The sequence below is a fragment of the Scyliorhinus canicula genome, chromosome 3, assembly GCF_902713615.1.
Source record: "Scyliorhinus canicula chromosome 3, sScyCan1.1, whole genome shotgun sequence".
NCBI classification, from domain to species: domain Eukaryota; kingdom Metazoa; phylum Chordata; class Chondrichthyes; order Carcharhiniformes; family Scyliorhinidae; genus Scyliorhinus; species Scyliorhinus canicula.
In genome coordinates, this window is record NC_052148.1 from 168,733,281 (window position 1) to 168,758,869 (window position 25,589).

At 46.8% G+C, this 25,589-nt stretch overlaps 1 protein-coding gene across 3 annotated transcripts in view; it reads left to right on the plus strand.

Moving 5' to 3' along the window:
* The first annotated feature begins 18,947 nt into the window (after positions 1-18,947).
* Positions 18,948-25,589, plus strand: part of LOC119963106 (coiled-coil domain-containing protein 158-like) — a 336,026-nt gene continuing 329,384 nt past the window's right edge. Inside the window, exon 1 of one of the 3 annotated variants that reach the window (XM_038791706.1) lies at positions 18,948-19,238. In XM_038791706.1, coding sequence (XP_038647634.1) covers positions 19,115-19,238 — 124 coding nt within the window. In that variant the 5' untranslated portion in view covers positions 18,948-19,114. The remainder of the gene's footprint in view (positions 19,239-25,589) is intronic. The other 2 variants (XM_038791705.1, XM_038791704.1) reach the window with 2 other exon arrangements.

Consider the following 25,589-nt stretch of genomic DNA (forward strand, 5'->3'; position numbering starts at 1 on the left):
AAATATTATTATTATTATTTTAGGAATGATGTGAAACTCTTTCATGTACAATAACTCATATTTTAACGTCAGACTTTCTTCATAAAGTACACTGTTGCAAAGGACTGCAAAACAAGTTTTAGTGCTTCCAGTTGTTCCTGCCACCAGCAAAGAAGTCAGCTGTCCTTCTCCAAGCACTTGTGTCATCGATCTGAGACTGCTGAGTTGACAATTCTTAATCTGGCAAAGACAATGCGGAAAGGTCTGGGGTGTAGTATTTCAGTATAAGCCATACTTTTCCATTAAGATAGCCCCATGGGTTTTTATAGAAGGGACATTGAACATGCCACTGTTGCCTCACGGTAGATCTGTGCCATTTATATCCAATTTGTGATCTAATTCCGAAAGCTAACATTAAACATTATCAATTATTGTAGGAACTGACAAACTTCAACTTCCCTCTCATCATTCGGCCAGTAACCTTCCACTTTTCAGTGCGCTTCATTGAAAGCCACGTCATAAAATAAAATTTCCATTTCCGATCAAGGATGTCCTTTGATGTAACTTCCATTGTTCTTTTTGGCAGGCATTTTTAAAAAAGGAATTTGTATTGTTTCATGACCACATGAACACCAAAGGTTATTTTAAAGTAGTGCATTGTTAGTTATATTGCTACAGTGCCTCAATGGAATATCTATCATTGTGTAAAATAATGTCCCTCCAAGATACATCAAACATAACTAATTTGTAATCAAATCAAGTCCCCTATTTTATTTCCACTATTTTATTTGCAAAAAGTTCATCCAACAACATTTAAATCAGAATTAATGTATTTTCTATTCTTATCAACAGAAAACATCTATGCAGTTTATGTTTTTTAATGTATTCAAGATGATAAGGGGCGTGATTTAGCAGGCCCACTAGCCCCGGGTTCAAATAATGGCCACTAAATATCATGAGGCAAAAACAGGATTTACGCCGGCAAGATATTGGACCGTAAACGTCCCGGACCCTCCCCGATGATGCAATCAGGTTCATAATCCAGGAAGGGTGCAGACCTGATTCATGTGAATTTAAATCCATTAGCATCTACTTAATGGGGGTTAACATTGCATCAGTAATAGTAATAATTAATAATTATAATCGCTTATTGTCACAAGTAAGCTTCAATGAAGTTACTGTGAAAAGCCCCTAGTTGCCACATTCCGGCACCTGTTCGGGGAGGCCGGTACGGGAATTGAATCTGCGCTGCTGGTCTTGTTCTGCATTACAAGCCAGCTGTTTAGCCCACTGTGCTAAACCAGCCCCTCTTCAGCCCTCATTGAATCTTCCCACCCACCAGGTGTGACATCACGCTGGCGTGAATTACTGCTGCTTTTCAAAAAGGGAATCAGGTGCCATGACCTCCGAGATGGAGGAAGGAGGTGAGCACCAGTGAGTCTAAGGGACAGAGGCTGCGGGGCAGCTCTGGGGTGGAGGGGGGAGTTTGTGGGCATTTGGGGGGGGAGAAAGAGGAGGACAGCTGTTGGGGGCATAACGCAGTACTCGCAGGCCGGGGTGTGAGTCTCAGTTCGTGTCGGTAGTCCTGGGGTCTGCCTTCAGTGCTGTGTAAGTCTGCTGTCTGTGTCATGGGAGTCTGTGGTTGGGGCAGCTGCAGGACACATGGAGTGGGGGTGTGGAGTGTGATGAGAGTCAAGGAGTCAGGCCTAATGGGCTGGGTGGATGAAACATCAAATGAATGGGTTGGGAGGGCCTCAATCTATGGTTGTCTAGGAGGCTTAAGCATTGAGGCATGGCGGCAATGAGATCTCTGAAGTGTGCAGCCTATTATGCAGCTAATAGGGTGCCTATTAGCTCTCCCTCTCCCTGGGACTTGGGGTGGATGGTAGTGCATGCAGCATATAACCACAGGAAGCATCAGTTCACAGACTCCCAGGTGCTTGCCAGTTTTGCACCCTTGTGTAGTTCGCGAACCATGCTTATGTAAATAGATTTAGATTACATCCCCTTTCAGTTACATAAAGAACCTTTTGTTGCAGTTTTGTTTGCATTTTAGCCCCATGCTCCTGATCAATGGGCACTCACTACAGAGAGGGGTGGGGTAGAAGGAGGACCTCCTTGTGAACCTGCTCCTAACCTGGCCAAACTTGCCATAAACAGGTCTAGGCAGCGTGCAACTGAGAGGGTCATCCGACCCGACTGTCTGCCCCTCTACTACAGCTACATTTGCAGCTGGGTGTCCTTTTATTAACAAAATCAACAGCCGAACACCCAGGTGCCTTCAGCTTGCTGTCTTCACTGAAGTGCAGATGATCTGACACTCCCTGTTATATACAGAGAAGAGGTGGCCTGATTGGCCCACTAATCAGGAAACTCGTATTCCAATTGGCCAATCTCAATGGCCTGGTCCAAACCATAACAGGGAGCATGCAGGATCCACTGGCACCATTAAGGCCTTCCGTGCCTATTGGGTTCCGCAGGGGCCGGGCGCCTTATTGATCCCTTTAGTCACATTTTGGTTTGATGTTTTAAGTATCATTTGTGATTTGCTTTTGTTGAAGGCAGTTTCCCTTTAAGGGATTGTCCCTTTAATTTCTCCCTCAGTTTATTTGATTTAGTTTAATTGGTTATTTACGTTGATCAAAATAGTTGAAGCAGAAAGCAATTATGTCCTCGAAAATTTCTGAAACTCATGCTTATGACACTAACTGGCCATCAAGAATTAACTCTTAGCAATGTCAGCTCCCCACAGTCTCAAAGTCAAGGAATGGGATGAATCCTCAGGTTTCAGGGCTCAAAGCTTGGTGGCACAGGACCAAGAGACAATGGCATTGCTTCTCTGCCAGGTCTCCCCCAACGCCTGCCAATCAGGATCCAGCAGCCCCTGCAAGGCGGACATAACCGTCTGCTTGATCTTGGACAGTGGGATGAGGGAACATGTGACCCTCTTGTAAGCACCCCCAGTGGTATTGAGCTGAAGGGAGGGGAAACCCAGATGGAAGGCTACAGTCAAGTGTAAGTGGGCGAGGGCATTGGCCGGGCCAGTCATAGAGCTGTGAGTGAGTGATCACTGCCATTGAGCCTCTCGGACTGGCTGTTCCAGGTCAAGAAGGCCAAGGATCAGGGGAGATAATGATGGTCAGCAGCCGCGACACCAACCTGACTCTTTCTCTGTCTCTCTCTCTCTTTATTCGTTCATGGATGTGGGCGTTGCAGGCTGTGCCAGCATTTATTGCCTATCCCTAATTGCCATTGAGGGGGTAGTTAAATGTCAACCACATTGCTGTGGGTCTGGAAACACATGTAGGCCAGACCAGGTAAGGATGGCAGATTTCCTTCCCTAAGGGACAGTAATGAACGAGATGGGTTCCCTCACAGGATTCTAATCGATAGCGGAACGGAGCCAGTGGAGCTGGTTATCTTATCAATCACTGCACTGGAGGAGCACAGACTCCAGCAACAACGTGCGGTGGCTCGATGGGAAGACCCTACAGAGCAAGACCAGAGGGCTACAGGGCAGGATCAGGAGCTGGAGACACGAAGATGCCGAAGGAGACCAAGTGTCCACTGGACTTGTATGTCCTTCATGGAGCTGTCTGCCAGCATTGCTGCCAAAGACTCTACCCCACAAAGGAGACTGTGTGTCACCTATGCTGTGTCCTTGTGGGCCTGGCACCATGTGGCGGTGTTGGAAACTAGAGAAATGAAGAGAAGTTTCCAAAAAGTCTGGAGTTATCAGAAGAGAGGAAACTGGGAACCAGAACAAATTACAGTTCAGTAAAATTGCAGAGAGTTGAAAAGGCACTGGATGGTGAGAGGCCAGACAAATATCTGCAGTAGTGCTAAGGTTTGTGAGAAATTATTACAGTACTGGAGGCATTATTTGAAATAATTGTGGAAATTGCCAGCTGGACTTCGGAGTTTGTGTAAAAGCCACAAAGGAAACCTGAAGAGAGAGGCGTAAAACCTGAAAGCGAAACCTTGATGGAAGCAGCAAAAGGAATGCATAATTTAAAAGAAGACTAAAAAATGTGGCTTTCGAAAGTGGAATTTTAAATCACTAATTTGGAAGCCAGAGTTAAGTAAGACAAGGTGGCTCACGGTATGTAAAAAAAGGTTATGGTCTTTTGAGCCAGGGTTCCATTTCGGGATTGTCCCACCCAGTTATAGCACCAACTGGGATCCTAACACTTTTACCATCAGCTAATGCAAACAACTTTTCTTTGCCTACTTTATCTAACCTGTCATAAACGTGTACACAGTAAACAAGTCTCTGCTCAGCCTCCTTTTCTCCAACGACAACAATCACCACTTCACCAAGCTGACCTTTCAGCTAAAATCCCTAATCCCTGGAACTAACCTGATCAACCTCCCCTGTACCCTCTCTCAGATATTCCTCCCAACATTCCTAAACTGTGTTGACCCAAACTGGACACAATTCTCTAGTTTGGCCTAATCAGGGTTTATAAAGTTCAGCATTACTTTCCTGCTTTTGTAGTTAGTACCATTCCCCCCCCCCCCCCCCCCCCCCCCCCCCTCCCCCGCAAATCCCATCTGCTTTGCTAACTACTCTCTCAAATGCCCTGCCACATTCAAAGATATATGCACACAAACCCCAAGATCCTTCTGTCCCTGCACATTCTTTAGAACTGTACCAATGAGTCTATACTGCCTCTCCCTTTCTATCCATGTTCCCAACATGCATTGCCTCACACTTTTCTCTATTAGATTCCATCTGGCACTTAGCTGCCCATTCTGTTAACCTATCTATGTCCTCTTGCAAACAATTTATATCTCCCTCACTGTCTGATAGACCTTCAGGTTTGGTATTGTTGGCAAATTTTGAAATTTTACTCTGTATTACAATATCGAAGTCATTTATATATATGAAAAAAGTAGTGGCCTTAGTACTGATTCTTGAGGAACACCATTGTCGACCATCTGCAATTCTGCGAAATAATCAAATATCATGGTTTGCATTCAATCCCAACACTGGGTCACTGTCCGTGTGGCGTTTGAACATTCTCTCTGTGTCTGCATGGGTTTCATCCTCACAACCCAAAGATGTGCAGACTAGGTGGATTGGCCACGTTAAATTGTCCTTTAATTGGGAAAGAAAGAATTGGGTACTTGTGGTGATATGATCTGCATACTTGTCTGCCATTGGGCCAGAACGTCGGCCCTGGTCAGTCATGTGCCTCTCGACCGATTGGCCGAGAGGCTGAGTTAACTACGCCTCTATTAACGAGGTATAAATGGTCAGACGCCTGACGATCGTCCCTTTCCATTGTAGACGATCGCAGAGGTGTGTTCTAGTCAATTAAAGCCAGACTTTGGTAAATCACTCGCCTCGCGTACAATTGATGGTACATCAGTACTCTAAATATATATATTTTTTTAAATCATGATTCTGCCCTAAAGCCAAAATAATCAAATGGACATGCCATAGAAAAAATACTGAATATTGTTCAAACCGATTTTTAAAAGATTAGGAAAGGTAGATTTGGTTATACTGAATTGAAATAAAATCTGCACAATACAAACAGAAGCAGGGGAGAATGAGAAGATAACAGGTCTCAAAGTTGGGTTGGGGGGGTGGGGGGGTGGGTACAGCAGTGATGTTGCTGGTGAATTTTCTCTAAAACAAACAGAATGTATATTATTTTCTGTAATTAACGACTTGATAACTAATTTACACCTAAGATGAGCACATCTCAAATTTCTGTCATTGTGTCAGCAGAGTTTTAATTAATTGTGCTTATTATGCTCTGTAACTAATGATCTGTTGACACAATTACAGTAATTGAAAATGCGCGCATCCTGACAGTGCAAATTAATTCTCAGGTTAATAATAATAAGCAGCTCAATCTTTTTTTTATAAAAAGAACATTTTTACTCCTAAGTGTTTGCATGTTTTTATATAATTCTATCTCCCTTGGTGTTGCACATGTGTGTCAAGACAAAGTGCAGTCTTTCACTGAAACAGGGTCAGTGTACAGGACATAGGTGCAGCACTGTGCAGATTTAATTCAATTGCTGTTTTAAAGTCATATATTCTGTTGTAAATTTATATTATATATAATTGATCAGACAAAGGTACAGTAATTTGGGAAGCTGAGAAATTCCAATCTTTTTTAAAATAAAACATTTTATTAAGGCATTTATGATTTCATAACAATAAATACAAATAAAAATATACACATAGTTCAGTGCATAACATGTACCTCCATCTCCCCTTGTTCCCGACTACTCCAAACACAAAATAGCCTAACTCCCCCCTACCCCCAACCCCTCCTCTTATAGAATCCAGGAAATTCTAATCTAACGCACTAGGTGTGATAAACCATTGTTACTGTATTGTATATATTGTTTGTTGTCTCTGCTGGCTCCGCCTGTGGCTCCTCCGCTCAGGCTCTGTATAAAGGTGGCCGACCTCTGGCCCTGCCCCAGTTCAGGATCAGTTGCCAGCAGGTTCTCGTTTAGCTTATTAAAGCCACAGTTTCGTTCCACAACGCGTCTTTGTTATAATTGATGGCACATCAATTTAATAAGCTAAATGATTAAGATGGATGCATCACTCAAGCCTGATCCCCTGGAACTGGACCCCCATGCAGCCTACGCCACTGTGACATTCGACCACTGGCTAAGCTGCTTCGCAGCTTACCTCGAATCTTCTGCCAACGCCGTCGCCCACATCCACAAGCTTCGAGTCCTCAACACCCGGGTAAGTCTGCAGGTTTTCCCCCTTATCAGGGACGCTGCCTCATACGTGGAGGCGATAACACTGCTGAAGGAGCAGTATGTAAAGGCAGTGAATGAGGTGTACGCTAGGCGTCTCCTTGCCACATGGCATCAATGCCCCGGAGAATCGCAGGCCGAATTCCTCCGCGCCTTGCGGGTTCTTGGCCGGAACTATAAATGTCAGGCGGTATCGGCTGTCCAGCATACGGAGCTGCTGATCGGTCGCCTAGGCAACTGGCATAAAATCTAACTACATCCGCCAGCGCCTGCTAGAAGGGGGTACACTCGGCCTCCAAGAATCTCGAATTTGCTGGAAGTGGCCTTCCATAACATGGATGCCTTCACCTCCGACCACGAGGCACCCTCGTGGACGTCGTGGGTGCCGCCATCACCCGACCCGGGTGCGTCGCAAGCCTGTGACGTGCATCAATCCGTCAACTCCGGAGGCCCGAGATGCTACTTCTGTGGCCAGGGTAAGCACCAGACAACGCTGCCCAGCACGGAGCGCGATCTGCAACGGGTGCGGAAAGAAGGGCCACTTCTTCCAAGTCTGCTTGGCCCGACCTGTTCCTAAAGTTTCCAGACCCAGCAGCAGCAGCACTGCGTGTGGCCTGTCGGGACTGCCCCCATCTACCACATCATCCACCACGTGCAACCCGTGGGGGCCGCCATCTTCGACGGCACCCGCCACGTGCAACCCATGGGGACCGCCATCTTGGAATCACCCCGCCGCCTCCCAGAACCCTTGCTCACCCAGTTGTACGCTGGCCTCCGCTACTCTCGACAGCCCACTCACCTTCCGAAGCTCGCCTCCATCAACCTCAACCAGTCTCGACCTCAGCACCTCACTAAATCCATGATTGCCGTCCAGATCAACAGGCACGAGACGACCTGCCTCTTCGACTCCGGGAGCACTGACAGCTTCACCCATCCAGAAATGGTAAGGCGCTGCTCCCTCCCAATTTTGCCCGCGACCCAGAAAATCCCGCTGACTTCCGGATCACATTCCGTGGAGATCCGGGAGTACATGGTACATGGCGTAGCGTACGCTAATTTCAAGCTCTACGTCCTCCCTCATCTCTGTGCTGCGCTAATACTGGGTCTTGATTTCCAGTGCCACCTCCGAAGCCTTACCTTGAAGTTCGGTGGACCTGCCCCCCCCTCACTGTCTGTAGCCTCGCGACCATTAAGGTCACTCCACCCTTGCTCTTCGCTAACTTCACCCCGGACTGTAAGCCCTCGCCACTAGGGGCAGACGATACAGTGCCCGGGACAAGGCCTTTATCAGGTCAGAGGTACAGCGACTCACGTGGGAAGAGATCATAGAGGCCAGTACCAGCCCCGCGAGAGCCCAAATGGTGGTCGTCAAGACTGGGGAGAAGCATCGGATGGTCATTGACTACAGTCAGACGATCAAGAGGTACACGCAGCTCGATGTGTACCCCCTCCCCCACATATCTGATATGGTCAATCAGATTGCGCAGTATCGAGTCTTCTCCAATGTTGACTTGAAGTCCGCGTACCACCAGCTCCCTATCTGCCCGGAGGACCGCCAATACACTGCCTTCGAGGCAGATGGCCACCTCTACCACTTCCTCAGGGTCCCCTTCGGCGTCACCAATGGGATCTCGATCTTCCAACGAGTGATGGACCGAATGGTTGACCAGTACAGGCTGTGGGTCACGTTTCCACTTTCCCACTGGATAATGTCACCATCTGCGGCCATGACCAGCAGGACCATGACGTTAACCTCCGACATTTCCTCCACACCACTAAGAAAAACGAAATGAAATGTATTTCGCTTATTATCACAAGTAGGATACAAATGAAGTTACTGTGAAAATCCCCTAGTTGCCACATTCCGGTGCCTGTTCATGGAGGCTAGTACAGGAACTCCTTAACCTCACATATAATAAGGAGAAATGCGTTTTCCGCACAACCCGCCTGGTCATCCTTGGCTACGTTGTGGAAAACGGGGCCCTAGGGCCCGACCCCAACCGCATGCGCCCCCTCCTGGAACTTCCTCTCCCCCACTGCCCCAAGGCCCTGAAGAGATGCCTGAGGTTCTTCTCCTATTATGCCCAATTGGTCCCAAATTATGCGGACAAGGCCCGCCCACTCATTAAATCTACCATTTTTCCCCTGACAGCTGAGGCCCGCCTGGCCTTCAACCGCATCAAGGCAGATATTGCCAAAGGCGTAATGCACGCAGTAGACGAGTCCATCCCGTTCCAGGTGGAGGGCGGTGCGCCTGACTTTGCCCTGGCCACTACCCTCAACCAGGCAGGCAGGCCCGTGGCTTTCTTCTCCCGTACCCTCCAGGCCTCCGAAATCCGACACTCCTCCGTCGAGAAGGAAGCCCAAGCCAATGTGGAAGCTGTGCGACATTGGAGGCATTACCTGGCCAGCAGGCGATTCACTCTCCTCACTGACCAACGGTTGGTTACCTTCATGTTTAATAACACACAGCGGGGCAAGATCAAGAATGACAAGATCCTGAGGTGGAGGATTGAACTCTCAACCTACATTTACGATATCTTGAATCAACCTAGGAAGCTCAATGAGCCCCCAGATGCCCTATCCCGCGGTACATGTGCCAGCGCACAAGTAGACTGACTTTGGGCCCTCCACAACGACCTCTGTCACCCGGGGGGTCACCCGTTTTTTTCATTTCGTCAAGGCCCACAACCTGCCTTACTCCATCGAGGAGGTCAGGACCATGACCAGGGACTGCCAGGTCTGTGCAGAGTGCAAACCACCCTTCTATTGGCCAGACAGAGCGCACCTGGCAAAGATTTTCCGCCCCTTTGAGCGCCTGAGCATCGACTTCAAAGGGCCCCTCCCCTCCACTGACCGTAATGCGTACTTCCTCAACATTATTGACGAGTACCCACATTTCCCTTTCGCCATCCCACACCCTGACATGATCTCTGCCACTGTCATCAAGGCCCTGCACAGTCTCTTCACATTATTCGGTTCCCCCACCTACATCCATAGCGATTGAGGTTCCTCTTTCATGCGTGACGAGTTGCGTCAGTTCCTGCTTTGCAAGGGCATCGCCTCAAGCAGGACTACCAGCTACAACCCCTGGGGAAACAGACAGGTGGAGAGGACTGGAAGGCGTCCTTCTTGCCCTAAGGTCTCGAAGTTTCCCAGTCTACTGCTGGCAGGAGGTCCTTCCCGATGTGCTCCACTCAATCCGGTCGCTCCTGTGCACTGCCATCAATGAGACCCTACACGAATGAATGTTTGTCTTCCCCAGTAAATCGACCTCAGGGGTCACCCTCCCGTCATGGCTAACAGTCCCAGGGCCCGTCCTCCTCCGGAAGCATGCGAGGAGTCATAAATCGATCCCCTGATCAAAAGGGTTCTTCTCCTCCATGCCAACCCACAATATGCCTACGTGGCACACCATGATGGGTGGCAGGACACAGTCTCCCTCCGGGATTTGGCACCCGCAAGTTACCCAGTGACCATCACCACCACCCCCAACCCTACACCGTCTCCCTCCACCGCTACTCGGCTACTTCGGAATTTGGCACCCGTAGGCCCCCAGCGACCATCACCACCACCCCCACCCCTACACCGTCTCCCTCTCCACCGACTCAACTACTGGACGAAGAAGAAGATGACACATTCCCGGACACGCAGGTCTCGACACCAGTGCCCACACCACAGCCAGGACTGAGGCGTACACGGCGGAAGGTCAAAGCCCCCGACAGACTCGATCTTTAAGTCCACTTCACCCCCGCTGGACTCTTTTTTTTAACAGGGGGTGAATGTGGTAAACCACTGTTACTGTATTATATATATTGTGGTAAACCACTGTTACTGTATTGTATATATTGTGGTAAACCACTGTTACTGTATTGTATATATTGTTTGTTGTCTCTGCTGGCTCCGCCTATAGCGCAGGTTCTCATTTAGCTTATTAAAGCCATAGTTTTGTTCCACAACTCGTATTTGTTATAATTGATGGCACATCACTAGGTTACTATAGTTAGGTTGGGAAATATTGCAACCATTTTCTGCACTACAAGGTCCAACAAACAGAACTGAGAAGAAAGACATAATTCTGAATTGATTGAGGGCTAAATGTTGGCCAGGAGAAGCCCCAACTCTTTCTTGAATAATGTTGAAGGATCTTTCACAATCCCCTGAACAGGCAGAGAGGGGATTGTTTTGATGACCAAATCATCACAATATTGATATCTCTCATCTTCCAGAGTACATTTCCACAAAGATTCATTGGATAAACAATTAGAATATGTTTCAGTGAAAAAAAGCAGTGCAATGGTACGAATAATAGATAGCAATAAATTAATTTCAATTGTGGATTTTTATGGGAATTGCAAACTTTAGATCATAAAACTCTGTGGGAGTGTAATGCTAATTATAGTTAAAAATAACAACCTCATCAATCTCTAATCCCAGTAAATTGTTTGTTTTCAAATATTTATAAAAGTCACATTTTATCTTGTCTCTATCTCAGACTTTTATATCTGTTACCTAAATATAGCCTGATACAGGAATAGTTCAAAGGGACAAGATGGGGAGAGAGTTCCTGGAATGTTTTCAAGATCAGTTTCTGCAGCTTTATGTTTCCGGCACAATGAGAGGGCAGGCATTCATGGACCTGGTTCTGGGAATGTGTTCTCCCAAGTGGATCATGTATCAATGGAGAGCATTCAGGGGAAAGTGACCATTGTACGTAAAGTTTTGGTAGACGAGTAGCAGATGACGTTCAATGAAGAGAAGTGAGGTGATTCATTTTAGCAGGAAAAATATGGAGACACTACAAAATAAAGGGAGAAACGCTGAAGGAGGTTCAGGAACAAAGGGACGTTGGTGTATATGTGTATAAGTAATTAAAGATAGCAGAGAATGTTGAGGGAGCAGTTAATAAAGCATGTGGTATTTTAGGCTTTATTAATAGGGGCATTGAGTATAATAGTAAGAATGCCATTTTGAAATTGTACAAGACAAGTTCAACCTCATCTGGAGTACTGTGTCCAGTTCTGGACAGCATACTTAGAGTCGCAGAGTCATAGAGGTTTACAGCATGGAAACAGGCCCTTCGGCCTAACTGGTCCATGCTGCCCAGTTTTTACCACTAAGCTAGTCCTAATTGCCCGCATTTGACCCATATCCCCCTATACCCATCTTGCCCATATAACTGTCTAGGTGCTTTTTAAAAGACAAAATTGTACCCGCCACTACTACTGCCTCTGGCAGCTCGTTCCAGATACTCACCACCCTCTTGAGAAAGGATGTGAAGGCATTTGAGAGAATACAGAGAAGATTCACAAGAATGATTGCAGTGATAAAGAACTGTAGCTATGAGGATAGATTGGAGAGTTTGGGACTGCTTTCGGGCGCTAATCCCGATTTTCCTCCGAAGCCTGACTTTTCGTCCCATTGGGAAACGCACTCCAGGTGTCCCAGGATGGAGAACTTGGCCCAATGAGTTTATTAACTAGTAACTAGTAAAGGCAGGAAATGGAAAAATACTTTAGCTCGAGGGTGGTGAATCTGTGGAACTTTTAGCCGCAGGAGGCTGTGTAGGCCAAATCACTGTGTCTTTAAGACAGAGATAGATAGGTTCTTGATTAATAAGGGGATCAGGGGTTATGGGGAGAAGGCAGGAGAATGGGGATGAGGAAATATCAGCCATGCGGAGCAGACTCGATGGGCTGAGTGGCCTAATTTTGCTCCTATGTCTTATGGGCTTATGCATATATATTCGTACAGATTTGAAGTGAGAACTGAGTCTAAAGTAAGTGAATTAAAAATGGTATATGAAACAGTCCTTGACTTGTGAGGAGTAGATGATTAAGCGTTGTGGGCTTTGCAATTCAATGTTTCAGCAGTACTGACTTCAGCAGGTGAATAGTCATTTTCAAGATTCCAGTGTTCTACAGTTTGGGGGAGAAGCTCCCCTGTTTTCTTTTCTGCTGTGCTCTTTGCTCACTTGGCTTACTTCAGAGAAAGAGAGAAATATACCTGCAAAAAAAACGTTTGCAGGGTTGCGCTGCTGACTTCTTCTTTGGTGTCACACACGTTCCAGTACATCAGCACTGTACACCAGCACCAGTACAACAACACATGTAATGTTTTTTGATTGGGCTGATGTTGAATCTTGATATTGCAGTGTGAGCAAAGACTTTGTTTTATAAACAAAGTTATTTATTACTAACACTTCACCAACGAATTATTAAAATGTCTAAGATTAAAACAGTTGGAAATAATGGTCTAATACTAACTTACACTAAGATATTACAGAGCTACTCTAATAACGGCTACAAACTCTTTACTAACACCTTCTCCTGGAACACATGGTGTGCCCGGGTCACGTGTCTGCGTACCCATACCACCTGGTGGTCGGATGCTGGAACTACAACAGTTATACATATATTATCATTTACGTGCAGATGACAATCAACTTATCATCACATTCCCCTTTCTTTGGAAATACTTAATTTTCTTTTTAGATACATTTGTAGCTTCAAAGTATTTACATTTTTACTAATAGTGTTGATATAATTCTGTATGCATTCAAATAATCAAGCTGGTGATGTTCATAAATTAAGTCTATCAAGTTGTCTTCGAACCCTGGTGGACCCTTGCAGTGCTTGGTGTGAAGACGAGGTAGTCTGGTTATTTTCCGGTAAGCTAACTTGCTCCTTGGTTGCTTCAATGTTCGGTGTTTCTACAGCCATTGTGTAGTCTCAGGCATGCAAGGAGGAGCAACCCCATCATCCAGTCTTAATTGAAGAGTAAACGGATGATTCGCCTTGAGTTTTAGCAATGCTCTGCGATTGTGTCTCAACATTGAGCCTTGATTGTGAGAACAACAAAGGAGTTGGGACCAGCCTATCTTATGACTTTGACAGTCATGGACCATCCTTGTGGTGTCTCAACCCTGACGGAATCATCTGGTCCCAAACCGTCCAACATTCTGCTGGAGCGGTTGTAGTAGTGTATTTGATTCTGCTTTTGGGCAGCGATTTTTTTGCATTATGGGCTTATTAAGGATTTTTTCAGGAATGCTGGAAGTGTTGTCTGCAGCTTCCTACCCATTAGCAGTTGAGCTGGAGCTAACCCACTACTCAGTGGTGTGGCACGGTACCCCAACAGGGATAGATATGGGTCACTGTGTGAAGCAATGGCCTTCTTGAGCAGAGTCTTAGCGATGTGGACCCCGTTTTGTGCTTGCCATTGGATTGATGGACTGAAGGTGACGTGCTTGAATTCATATCTCCTGGCAAAATTCTGCCACTCCCAACTGTCAAAGCGGGGACCGTTGTCACTCATGACAATTTGTGGTATGCCACGATGTGCAAAATTATTTTTTGCACATTGGATCACGCTATCACTGCTGGAATTTGGTAGTTTCATTACCTTCGGGTATTTGGAGTAGTAATCAATTAGCAGCAGGTATTCAGTGCCATCCAGGTAAAAAAGATTAACCCTGACCTTCATCCGTGGTTTATTGACTAACTCACTTTCAGTCATAGGTTGCTTGCGTTGATGATTCTGATATGTTTGTCATGTTTCAGTGTTCCATTGTTCGTTGAATATCCTGATTGATCCCTGGCCAGTAAACCAATTCCCTGACCTGCTTCTTGCACTTCTCAATCCCCAAGTGCCCTTTGTGAATCTGCACGAGAATCGTGTGCCATAATGATTGTGGAATAACTATTCTGTTTTTACTGAGCACAAACCCATTGGTGTAGCTTAATTCATGCCTGACATTCCAGAAGCTGGAACATGAGTCTGTCAGCCGTCCTTGTCTCAAATACTGTACTACCTTCTGCAAGGTTTCATCTTTCTTTGTCTCAGCCTTTATCAATTTGGACTTGTTGTCTGATACAGGCAGGGTTTCCATCACCAAATCAACCTGTCCCTGTAATATTTCAGAGATGTATGGCCACTCCTTATTTTCGTTTGTTCTGGAAAAGGCATCAGCAACCACTATGTATTTGCCCGGCAAATACACTAGCGCGAAGTCGTACCTCTGTAGCTTCATGATTAGCCACTGGATTCGAGGTGACACCTCACTTAGGTTCTTTTGAATAATGGACACTAGTGGTCTATGATCGGTCTCCACAGTGAACGTTGGCAGGCCATAAACGTAATTGTGGAATTTTTCAATTCCCACCATTAGTTCGAGACATTCTTTCTCGATTTGCGCATACCGTTTCTCGGTTTCTGTCATTGCCCTGGACGCGTATGCTCCCGGTTGCCATGTCTTGTCAGTGTTTTCTTGTACCAAAACTGCTCGTACCCCATTCTGGCTGGCATCAGTCGATATCTTTGTGTTCTTTGCTGGGTCAATGCATTTTTCAGGTTACATCACTCTGTCTCATGACTGTCAGTCCATTCAAAAGGAGCAGCCTTCCTTATTAAATTCCTGAAGTGCACTGTTTTGGAGGCTAAGTTGGGGATGTATTTTCCCACAAAATTCACCATTCCAAGCATACATAGTACCGCTTTCTTGTCATGTGGACATCATCGTTGAGCTGGAATTTGAATTGGAATATCAACATTCCAATTCCCTGGAATATTTGGGGAAATCTACTTATTATTTTCTCAATGGCAGCACATTGTGGTTGTTGCACCACGCTATAGACACGCTTCACCAGTTGTAACTGCTCACAGGCATCTGCACCCAATAACGATGTTCTTAATGATTGAACTATTATGAACTTGATTAAATATTTCTGATGCGACCATCAATTCACTCGAGACATGAGTAGAAGTAAACCGTGGCTTTAATCAACTTAGAACAGTGCCTGCCTGTGACTGAACCATTGCTGAGAACTGCCTACAGGTCGACTGCTCTTTATACCTCCCTTGAAGGGGAGCAGCCATGGGCGGAGCCCATACATGCCCCAACATGTTCCCCTATGGATAATGCCATACAATGGCCCACAGGAGAAGCCCACAAGGGCAACAGCATAGCACAGATACAAATACACTGGTGGATTATTAGTATAATACATTCACCACAATTTCTTCCACTTAACTTCCATCTGCAGGTTACAAGCACCTAGAGTCGCAATATTTTTCCCGTTACAGTCGCTCAGGACGCAATCTGTGTTATGGATATTCGGTTTTATTTTCAACTTCATCAAATTGGGTTTGTTAATTACTTTTGTGAGACCTCCGCTGTCTAACTTTACTTTTACAATGTCCATTCATCCGCTGTTTTCATCATCTGAATGTTTAGTGTTCTTTGTTGTCCAGCATTTTCATTAATTATGTTCACAAAGACAGAACCTTCGAGGCCAATTGGTTTATCAGTCCAAAGATGTGCAGGTTAGGTGGATTGGACATGATAAATTGCCCTTAGTATCCAAAATTGCCCTTAGTGTTGGGTGGGGTTACTGGGTTATGGGGAGAGGGTGGAGGTGTTAACTTTGGGTAGGGTGCTCTTTCCAGGAGTTGGTGCAGACTCGATGGGCCAAAAGGCCTCCTTCTGCACTGTAAATTCTATGATCTATGATCATTAATTTCATGTTGCCTGTTCAAGGCTGCACTTTGTATAATTGATGAGTCGCTAGTTTTTGTAGCCTTGGCTATTACATTCACGCTCTTTGGTTGCTGCCTTCTTTCATTGAACATGCATTGCTGCGCAAAGTGATTTTTTTCTGGCACATCTGGCATACGTTTTGCCGAATGCAGGGCATTCTCCTCAGACCATGTGTCGCGTCGCACAAAATGGCGTGCTCCGAATTCTTTTTTAAATGCCTGCCGCTCGGACCACGTTTCTGATTTTGCTGTGACACAGCAAAGGTGCTGTTGGACATGTTCTCGTTTTTGCCGCCACTTTCTCGGGTCTGGATCTCAGTGATCTGCTTTTGTCCTATCTCACTGGCCTTGCAGATTTTAATGGCATCTGCTCATTTTAAATCGCTTTCTCTCAGCTATTGCTCGCCTAATTCATCACATTGTAAACCATATATAATTTGGTCTTTTATCAATGACTCATGGATGTCTTGAAAATTGCAGGATTGCTTTTTGAGACAAAGATCCGTGAGAAAACAGTCAGATGTTTTGTCCAATTTTTGCAGTCGCACCCTGAACATGTAGCGCTTGAATGTTTTGTTTTTTTGAGGAGAGGAATAATTATCCAATTGCTCGATTATCTTTTAAGTAGCTCTTCTTGTCTTCCTCCAAAGTGAATTGAAAGGTAATGTACAAATCAATTGCTTGGGGACCGACTACTGTCATTAGGAGCGCTATTTTTCTCTCATCTGATGCATCTTGGAAACCAAGAACCTGCATGTAAAAAGTGAACTGTGGGACATCTGGTATACTGGTGAATAACTGGACCAACAGTACTTAACCAATTAGATTAATGGATGGTTACTGAATCAGAGGAATGGCAGAGAAGGAAACACTGTGAATGAGAATGAAATCAAATGCAGAAAGAGAAATAAAGGATAAATGAAAGATTAGATGAAAGAGAATAAAAAGAAATACAAAGCAAAAAAAAAGAATTTTAAAAACCTCTAAGAACAATTTTACTACCTACAGGGATTCCCATTTCATTTTTTCACTTTCTGGGTCAGAAAGATTGATACACATTTTTGTTATTGCTATTCTTTCTTCAGAAGTCAGATTTGCATCAGTTCCCATAGTGAATCTTTTCCTGGAACAGGTCACTAGCCTGTTGCCAGAGACTGATAGCATCTCGTAGCTAGTACATCCACATCAAGCATAACTGTCTATTCTTACTTCCTGCCATTGGTATGTTGGAAGGATTTTGGCCTTGTTATGGATGCACCTTCCTTTACTATCAGGCCCTGTGGTAGGAATTGATCTTAGAGCTTCTGGCTCAGAGGCAGGGACACTACCCAAAAGCCACAAGACCTTAATTGACAGACAGGAACATAAACGTTGGAATTATGCTGTTATGAGCCTTGACCTTTTACAGAGTTCAATTTGTAATTAATGTGCAAATACGGCAATTTTTGTTTCTCACAGGAGGTAGACCACAAGATATTGATCAAACATGGTTAACAATGGAACAGTGCAAATCGTCCAGCGATCTCTGGTGATTCACAACTCATACCGTTTCTGCTCTATGCCAAAAACTGTTACACAATACTAGTGACGTGTGCCCTAAACTTGCCGTTATTTTTCTCGAACACTATAGCCCAATAATGATTCTGCAAGGAAATTTCCCCCAACTCCCCGGAAAGAGTCCTGGATTGGTGCAGTAGATAACCTGTTTCCTGTACCTTTTGGTTTAAGGTCATTATGACTGACCCTGATTCACCAGTCTTCAGGACATCAAAGGCAAGTAATAAAGTTATTGCTGGTGATTGTTACAATTGGCACTCCAAATAATTCCTCAAACCTGAATGACTTTCCTATCCAAAATGTTAATGCTTTTTTTTCCTTATTGTCACAAGTAGGCTTCAAATGAAGTTACTGTGAAAAGCCCCTAGTCGCCACATTCCGGCGCCTGTCCGGGGAGGCTGGTACGGCTCCCCCATTGCTGGCTCCCCCAGAATGTATTGCCCATTCCTAACTGTCGTTGAGGATGTGGTGTGGAGCTGGCTTCTTGAACGGTTGCAAACCATGTGATGCAGAGACACCCACAGTGTTGTTAGGGAAGGAGTTCCAGGATTTTGAAGCAGCCACAGTGAAGAAAGGGCAATCTAGCCCCAAGCCAGGATGGTGTGTGGCTTGGAGGGGAATTGGTGGTGGTATTCCCATTGCATCCGCTGCCCTTCTTGTAGGTGGAGGTGGAGGGTTCGGAAGGTGCTGTCAAAAATGCCCACTTCGGTGGTTGGTTGTGGGCAATAGGGCACAGCTCTGCGGATCAGACTACAAGCCCCCCAAACACGCCTCCCTGTGAGCAAGCTGGAGGATGGGGATGGCGAGCAGGAGGCTCCTGTTGGGAGCCGAATGGCCCGGGAATCCCCACAGCAACAGTCCGTTGTGACCTCACAGAGCCGCTGGGAGTTAGAAGGACGATTGCTAAGATACGGAGCGGTGGAGCGTTCTGCCGCCCCTTCTCCCGCGTGCAGTCCGTTCCAGGGGAGCAGGCAGCCGCCGCACTTTGGAACAACCGCCGAGACGAGTCTGGCTGCCCGGAGAGAGGGAAAGCCTTCCACAGTAACCAGGGCGACAGGTGGCGTTTAACCGAACGCTCAAAGTGTGCGCGACGGGCAGGCAGGCAGGATACAATTCATCAATAGTTATATTTTTATTATTTTATTCAAGATATATTTTTTTACCTGAACTCTTTTTTAAAAAAAAAAATAATCGCATATAGGTCGGTATATTTGTTTACTGTAAATGTTTATTTCGAAGTAAAGAAACGTTCGAGCCCAAAGGATTTTTCTTTACTTAAAAAGGCGCTGGGGTGTATTATAAAATGCCCAACGTTTTTGAAACTGGAGCCCAGAAGAACACAGCGACCTGTGGCAGCTTTACCGACGGTGGATCACTGAGCAGCCCTTCGCCCCCCCATGTTTCAGAACTTCCCCGATCTTTAGACAGTGAGTATCTTTTGATGATCTGCTTGTGGTGGATTATCTCCGACCTGTTTCCATTCCTGCTGTGCAATGCAGACAATGGCGAGCTGTGGGCGTGCAATATCCCAAGGGAATGGTTCTGAACTGGGACATTTTGATGTCTGATTCAAGTTGAACATTACCAAGGTAGGATGGGGGAAGAGAAGCACTTTTCACCCTTAACTAGGCCCCAGTTCTTTCGACAAGCGTCCTTGCTGCCATGGAAAAGTGTTTTAATGAACAAATAGCTGAAGATGCAATTGAAGGAGCTGAAGGAGCGAGGCATGAGCCTACCTCCACCAGTTCATTTCCCACCCGAGTGCGCGCGTTAACTTCAGCTCTTGGTCTCTCATCATCCACGTCCCAACAAAAAAATAGAAACAGAGTTATGTTTGTAACTTATTCGTTCATGGGATGGGGGCGTCGCTGACTAGACCAGCATTTATTCTCCTTAATTACCTTTGAGAGGTGGGAGTGAACTATTGCTAACGTTTGGTGCAATAATCAGTAAATTTAGCAGAATATGTCAAAATTGATTTTCCTTTCACCATACCCCCGATTTTGGGGGCTCCGCGTCCCCCCAGGATAATAGAGTCCGTCTCCGGGCTACCAGGGAAGCAAAGACCAAAACGTCAGCCTCTCTCACCCCCTGGACCCTGGGTCTTTCGACATTCCAAAAATCCCCCCCTCTGGACTCGGTGCCACCCTCGTTTTTAGCACTGTGGACGTGACATAGTAGGGGCTGGTTTAGCTCACTCAGCTAAATCGCTGGCTTTTAAAGCAGACCAAGCAGGCCAGCAGCACGGTTCGATTCCCGTATCAGCCTCCCCGGACAGGCGCCGGAATGTGGCGACTAGCGGCTTTTCACAGTAACTTCATTGAAGCCTACTCGTGACAATAAGCGATTTTCATTTCATTTTCATTTCATTGTCAAAACCCTGTCAGAAACCCCTAAGCTTCGGACATGCCCAATACATGTGGACATGGTTTGCTGGCCCTCCCGCACACCTCACACACCTGTCCTCCACACCAAAAAACTTGCTCATCCGGGCACACTATCATGTGTGCGCAGTGAACCACCTTGAATTGTATCAGGTTGAGCCTGGCACATGATGAGGACGTGTTGACTCTACTCAGAGCATCATCCCACAGACCTGCCTCTAGCTCCTTACCCAGCTCATCTTCCCACTTGCGCTTCACGTCCCCTATCTGGGTTCCCTCCCACCCCATAAGCTCTTGATAAATTTCCGAGACCTTCCCCTCCCCACCCCCGTTTTAGAAACTACCTTGTCCTGTATCCCCTGTGGCGGTAGAAGCAAAAAGGTCGAAACCTGCCTTCAAACACAGTCCCTCACCTGCAGATACTGAAACCCATTCCTACCCGGCAATTCAAACTACTCCTCCAAATCCGCCAAACAAGGAAAGCTCCCATCGATAAACAGATCCCCCAACCTCTCAATACCTGCTCTCTGCACCTCCGAAACCCCCATCCAACCTCCCCGGGACAAACTGGTGATTGCCACAAATTGGAGCCAACACCAACGCTTCCTCCACTCCCATATGCTTCCGCCACTATCCTCAAACTCTCAGAGCTGCCTCCATCACCGGGCTTCTGGAGTACCGAGACGGCAAGAACAGCAGAGGTGCCGTTACCAGTGTCCCTAAGCTTCCGCCTCCACCCTCTCCCATACCGACCCCTCCCCCATTACCCACTTCCTGATCATGGAAAACAAACAAAAATCTCAGGAGAACCGTTATGTTTATGGTCTGTACCCTCCCCAGCCAGTGACAACAGGAGCATGTCCCATCTCCGAAAGCCCACCTTCATTTGTTCAACTAGCCAGGCCAGATTTAATTTATGTAACTGCTCCCATCCCCGTGCCACCTGAATCCCCAAGTATCGTAAACTCCCTCCCACCACTTTAAACGACAACTCCCCCAGTCTCCTCTCCTGCCCCCTTGCCTGGATCACAAAAACTCACTTTTTCCCATATGCAATTTGTACCCTGACAACCAGCCAATTTCCCCTAAAATCCGCATAATCTTGCCCATCCCCCCTAACTGGTCAGAAATTTACAGGAGTAGGTCGTCTGCACACAATGAGACGCTGTGTTCCCCACGGGCCCCCCGGACTAGCCCCTTCCAGTCCTTTGATGCTCTCAGCGCCATCGCCAATGCACTTTGGCCAAGTGGGGAGAATGGACATCCTGCCTCATCTCCTGGCAAAGTCTGAAATATTCCAAGCTCACTTCGTTCGTCCGCACATTCATCACCGGCACCTGGTACAGCAACTGGACCCAGTCTACAAATCCCTGCCCAAACCCAAACTGCCCCAGGACCTCCCACAAATGCTTCCACTCCACCTGGTCGAAGGCCTTGTCCATGTCCATTGTGGCCACTATCTCCACCTCCCTCCCCTGGGAGGGCATCATGATGACATTCAAGAGCCTCCTAACGTTGGCCATTAACTGCCTTCCTTTAACAAATCCCGCTTGGTCCTCCCCTATCACCCCCTGGAACACAATCTTCTATTCTCAAGGCCAAAATATTGGCCAGCAATTTGGTGTCAACATTTAGTAGGGAGATTGGTCTGTATTACCCGCATTGTTCTGAGCCCTTCTCCCGCTTCAAGATTAATGAGTTTGAAGCCTGTGACATTGTTGGGGGAAGAAGTAGCCTCATTAAATGCCCTCGCCAGCAATGGACCCAGCACCCCGGAAAACTTCTTATAAAATTCCTCTAGGTATCCGTCCGGTCCTTCGGCCAGCCTCCCCAATGCCCCTCAACAAACTGATCACCTGCTCGCCCCCCACTATGCTTCCGTGAGTTAGCCCGCCCAGCTAGCCTGGTAGCCCCCGCCCATGGAGCCAAGCATCCTACCCCCACTGATCACCCACATCCCCCCGCTCGAACATACATAGGCAAAACATCATAATCCCCAACCAACACAAAGAAGAAAATTCCACCCACCATCCCCCATCAAGGCACTGGTGGGGAATCCTTCTCCTCTACTTCACCAGTCATTCAAGATTATTTTCAAGATCAATATGGCAAAGAATCAGCTAGGGAACTGGCTATTTTCGATCTCGTATTGTGCAACAACAAAGGGTTAATCAGTATATCAATAGTAAATTGATCACAACGTGATGGAATTTAGTTCTGAAGAAGAGTCCTACGGATTCAGATCATTAATTGTGTTTCTCGCTGCATTGCTACTGCCAGGCCCGCTGAGTTTTTCTATCATTTTCTGTTTTTATTTCAGATTTCCAACATCTGCAGTATTTTGCTTTCATATTATTGTAGGATTTTATGTTGAGTTTGAGAATGATTTAGTCGTGCCAGAAACTGGACACTTGGATCTGAACTAAACAAATAATGTAGGTTATGAGGTGCATGTTGGCTAAGAAAATAGATTAAAAGATATGATGGCAGACAAACATTTAAATTAATAATTCATAATTTGCACTGCATATAGATTGCCTTAAGGAATAAAAACCCCATGGAGAAAGTGGTCCAACTGTGGCTAATGAGAAGTTAAAACTAGTACTACATTAATGGAAGCAACCTATGATTTTGCCAAAGGACTAGTCAGTCTGAGGATTCAGAGGAATTTTAAAATTCAACAAAAGATAACCTAGCAATTGTAAAAGAGAAAATAAAATATTAAAGTAAATTAACAAAAGACATGCAAACAGGTTCTAAAAATCTCTGGGGCGGGATTCTCCATTCCTGCGGCGAAGTACTGGCTCGAATGGAGAATCCGCTGGAGGTTCACGTCAAAAAAATCGGCGTGAACCCCTCCCCGTGGAAGCAAAACTGAAAAACAAGGGACAGATGGCCCTGTGGGGGAGGAGTAGGTGTGTGCTGGGGCAAGTCAAGGGAACCAAAAAGCAAGAAGGGATGAAGATGGAGCTTTGCTTTTTATAATTTTTATAATACTTTAATGCTCTTAGTAATAATCAAGCAAACTATTTTGAATACTTTGATAAAGTGTCATCCAGACTCAAAATGTTAGCTCCCTTCTGTCTCCACAGAACTGCTGAGATTGTCCAGTATTTTCTATTTTTAATACTGTTTATTGACACATTATTAACTGTTTGAAGTGGAAATTTAGTTCAAATGGTTCGCAACTCTGGGGCAAGGGAAAATCCTTTTAATCTCCCTCCCTCCAAACACTGAATCTGTCCTGATCTGTGGTCTCTTATTTGTCGGAGACCATGGTGGAAGTATCCCTGCTTTTGTCAAAGCTGATCTAACCATCCTGTGGTGAATGTATTCACCATAATATAAGCTGTCTGTATAGCACTGTGGCCCAATGGTAATGATCTCCTTCCAGGTATTGTACTGGAACTCTGGTGGGCTCCGCCTCTGGCTCCGCCCCCTCGGATGGTTATATAGACCGGCCGTCTGGGGGCGGCGCTCATTTTGTACAGCAGTCACAGGCAGGCAAGTTCTTGTTTAATAAAGCCTCCGTTCACTCGCTCTCATGGTCTTGTAGTGAATTAATGGTGATGAATTGTTGAGAATGAAAAAATGAAGTCCAGCGGGGGTGAAGTGGGATCATCATGTGTTCAGTCTGTCTGGAGGCCGGATTGTTCTTTTGGACCTCCTCAGCTCTGGCAATGCGGCGGGTACGGGCGTGGTAGTTGTTGACTCCGAGAGCATGTTGTCTGGAGCTTCGGTCCGGTGTATCATCGACGGTTGAGGAGTGGGGGTAGGCAGGGGGGTGGTGGATGGCGGCAGTGTAGGCTTGGGACAGTACAGGAGCCCCAGGGGGGTGTAAGGGATTTTGGGGGGGGGGGGGTGGCAATAGGTGGTGGTGGGGGGGTGGGGTGGCGTTGGCCTGGGAACTAGCGGGCGCCAGGTCCCGGAGGGAGGCCATGTCTTGCTGTCCGTCTTGGTGCACGACATAGGCATATTGGGGGTTGGCATGCAGCAGCTAGACCCTCTCAACCAGGGAGTTGGTCTTATGGCTCCTCGTATGCTTCCTGAGAAGGACAGGTCCTGGAGTCGTCAGCCAGGATGGAAGCGAGACCCCGGAGATGGACTTCCTAGTGAAGACAAACAAACGGTCGTGAGGGGTCTCGTTCGTGGCTGTGCAGAGGAGCGATCTAATCGAGTGGAGCGTGTCGGGGAGGACCTCCTGCCAGTGGGGAATCTGGAGACTTTTCGACCGAAGGGCAAGAAGGACGGCCTTCCATACCGTCGTGTTCTCCCTCTCCCCTTCCCGTTTCCCTGCGGGTTGTAGCTCGTAGTCCTGCTCGAGGCGATGCCCTTACTGAGCAGGTACTGACGCAGCTCATCGCTCATGAACGAGGTGCCCCGGTCACTGTGGACATATGCAGGGAAACCGAACAGGGTGAAGATGCTGTGCAGTGCCTTTATAACGGTGGCCGAGGTGATGTCGGGACAGGGGACTGCGAAGGGAAGCGGGAATACTCGTCGACGACGGTCAGGAAGTATACATTCCGGTTGGTGGAAGTGTGGGACCCTTTGAAGTCGATACTGAGGCGCTCAAAGGGCCGGGAGGCGTTTACCAGGTGGGCCTTGTCTGGCCGGTAGAAGTGCGGTTTGCACTCTGCACAGACTTGGCAGTCCCTGGTCATGGCCCTGACCACCTCCGGTGGAGTAGGGCAGGTTGTGGGCCTTAATAAAGTGGATGAGCCGGGTGGCCCCGGGTGACAGAGGTCATTGTGGATGGCCCAAAGTCGGTCACCTTGCGCGCTGGCGCATGTGCCGCGAGACTGGGCATCTGGGGGCTCGTTGAGCTTCCCAGGATGATACTTGATATCGTAATTGTAGGTGGACAGTTCGATTCTCCACCTCGATTTTGTCGTTTTTTATTTTGCCCCGTTGTGCATTGTCAAACATGAAGGCCACCGACCGTTGGTCGGTGATGAGGGTGAACCTCCTACCGGCTTGGTAGTGCCTCCAGTGCCACACAGCTTCCACTATGTCTTGTGCTTTCTTCTCGATAGCGGAGTGTAGAATTTTGGAGGCGTGCAGGGTTCTAGAAAAGAAGACTACTGGCCTGCCCGCCTGGTTGAGGGTGACGGCCAGGGCGACGTCTGACGCATCGCTCTCTACCTGAAAAGGGAAGGACTCGACCACCGCGTCATCGCGGCTTTGGCAATATCTGCCTTGATGCGGCAAAAGGCCGAGGGCCTCAGCCAGCAGGGGGAATATTGTGGCTTTGATAAGTGGGCGGGCTTTGTCTGCATAGTTGGGGACCCACTGTGTGTAATAGGAGAATAGCCCCAGGCAGCATATGAAGGCCTTGGGGCTGTGGGGAAGTGGAAGTTCTATGAGGGGGCACATGCGATCTGGGTCGGGCCA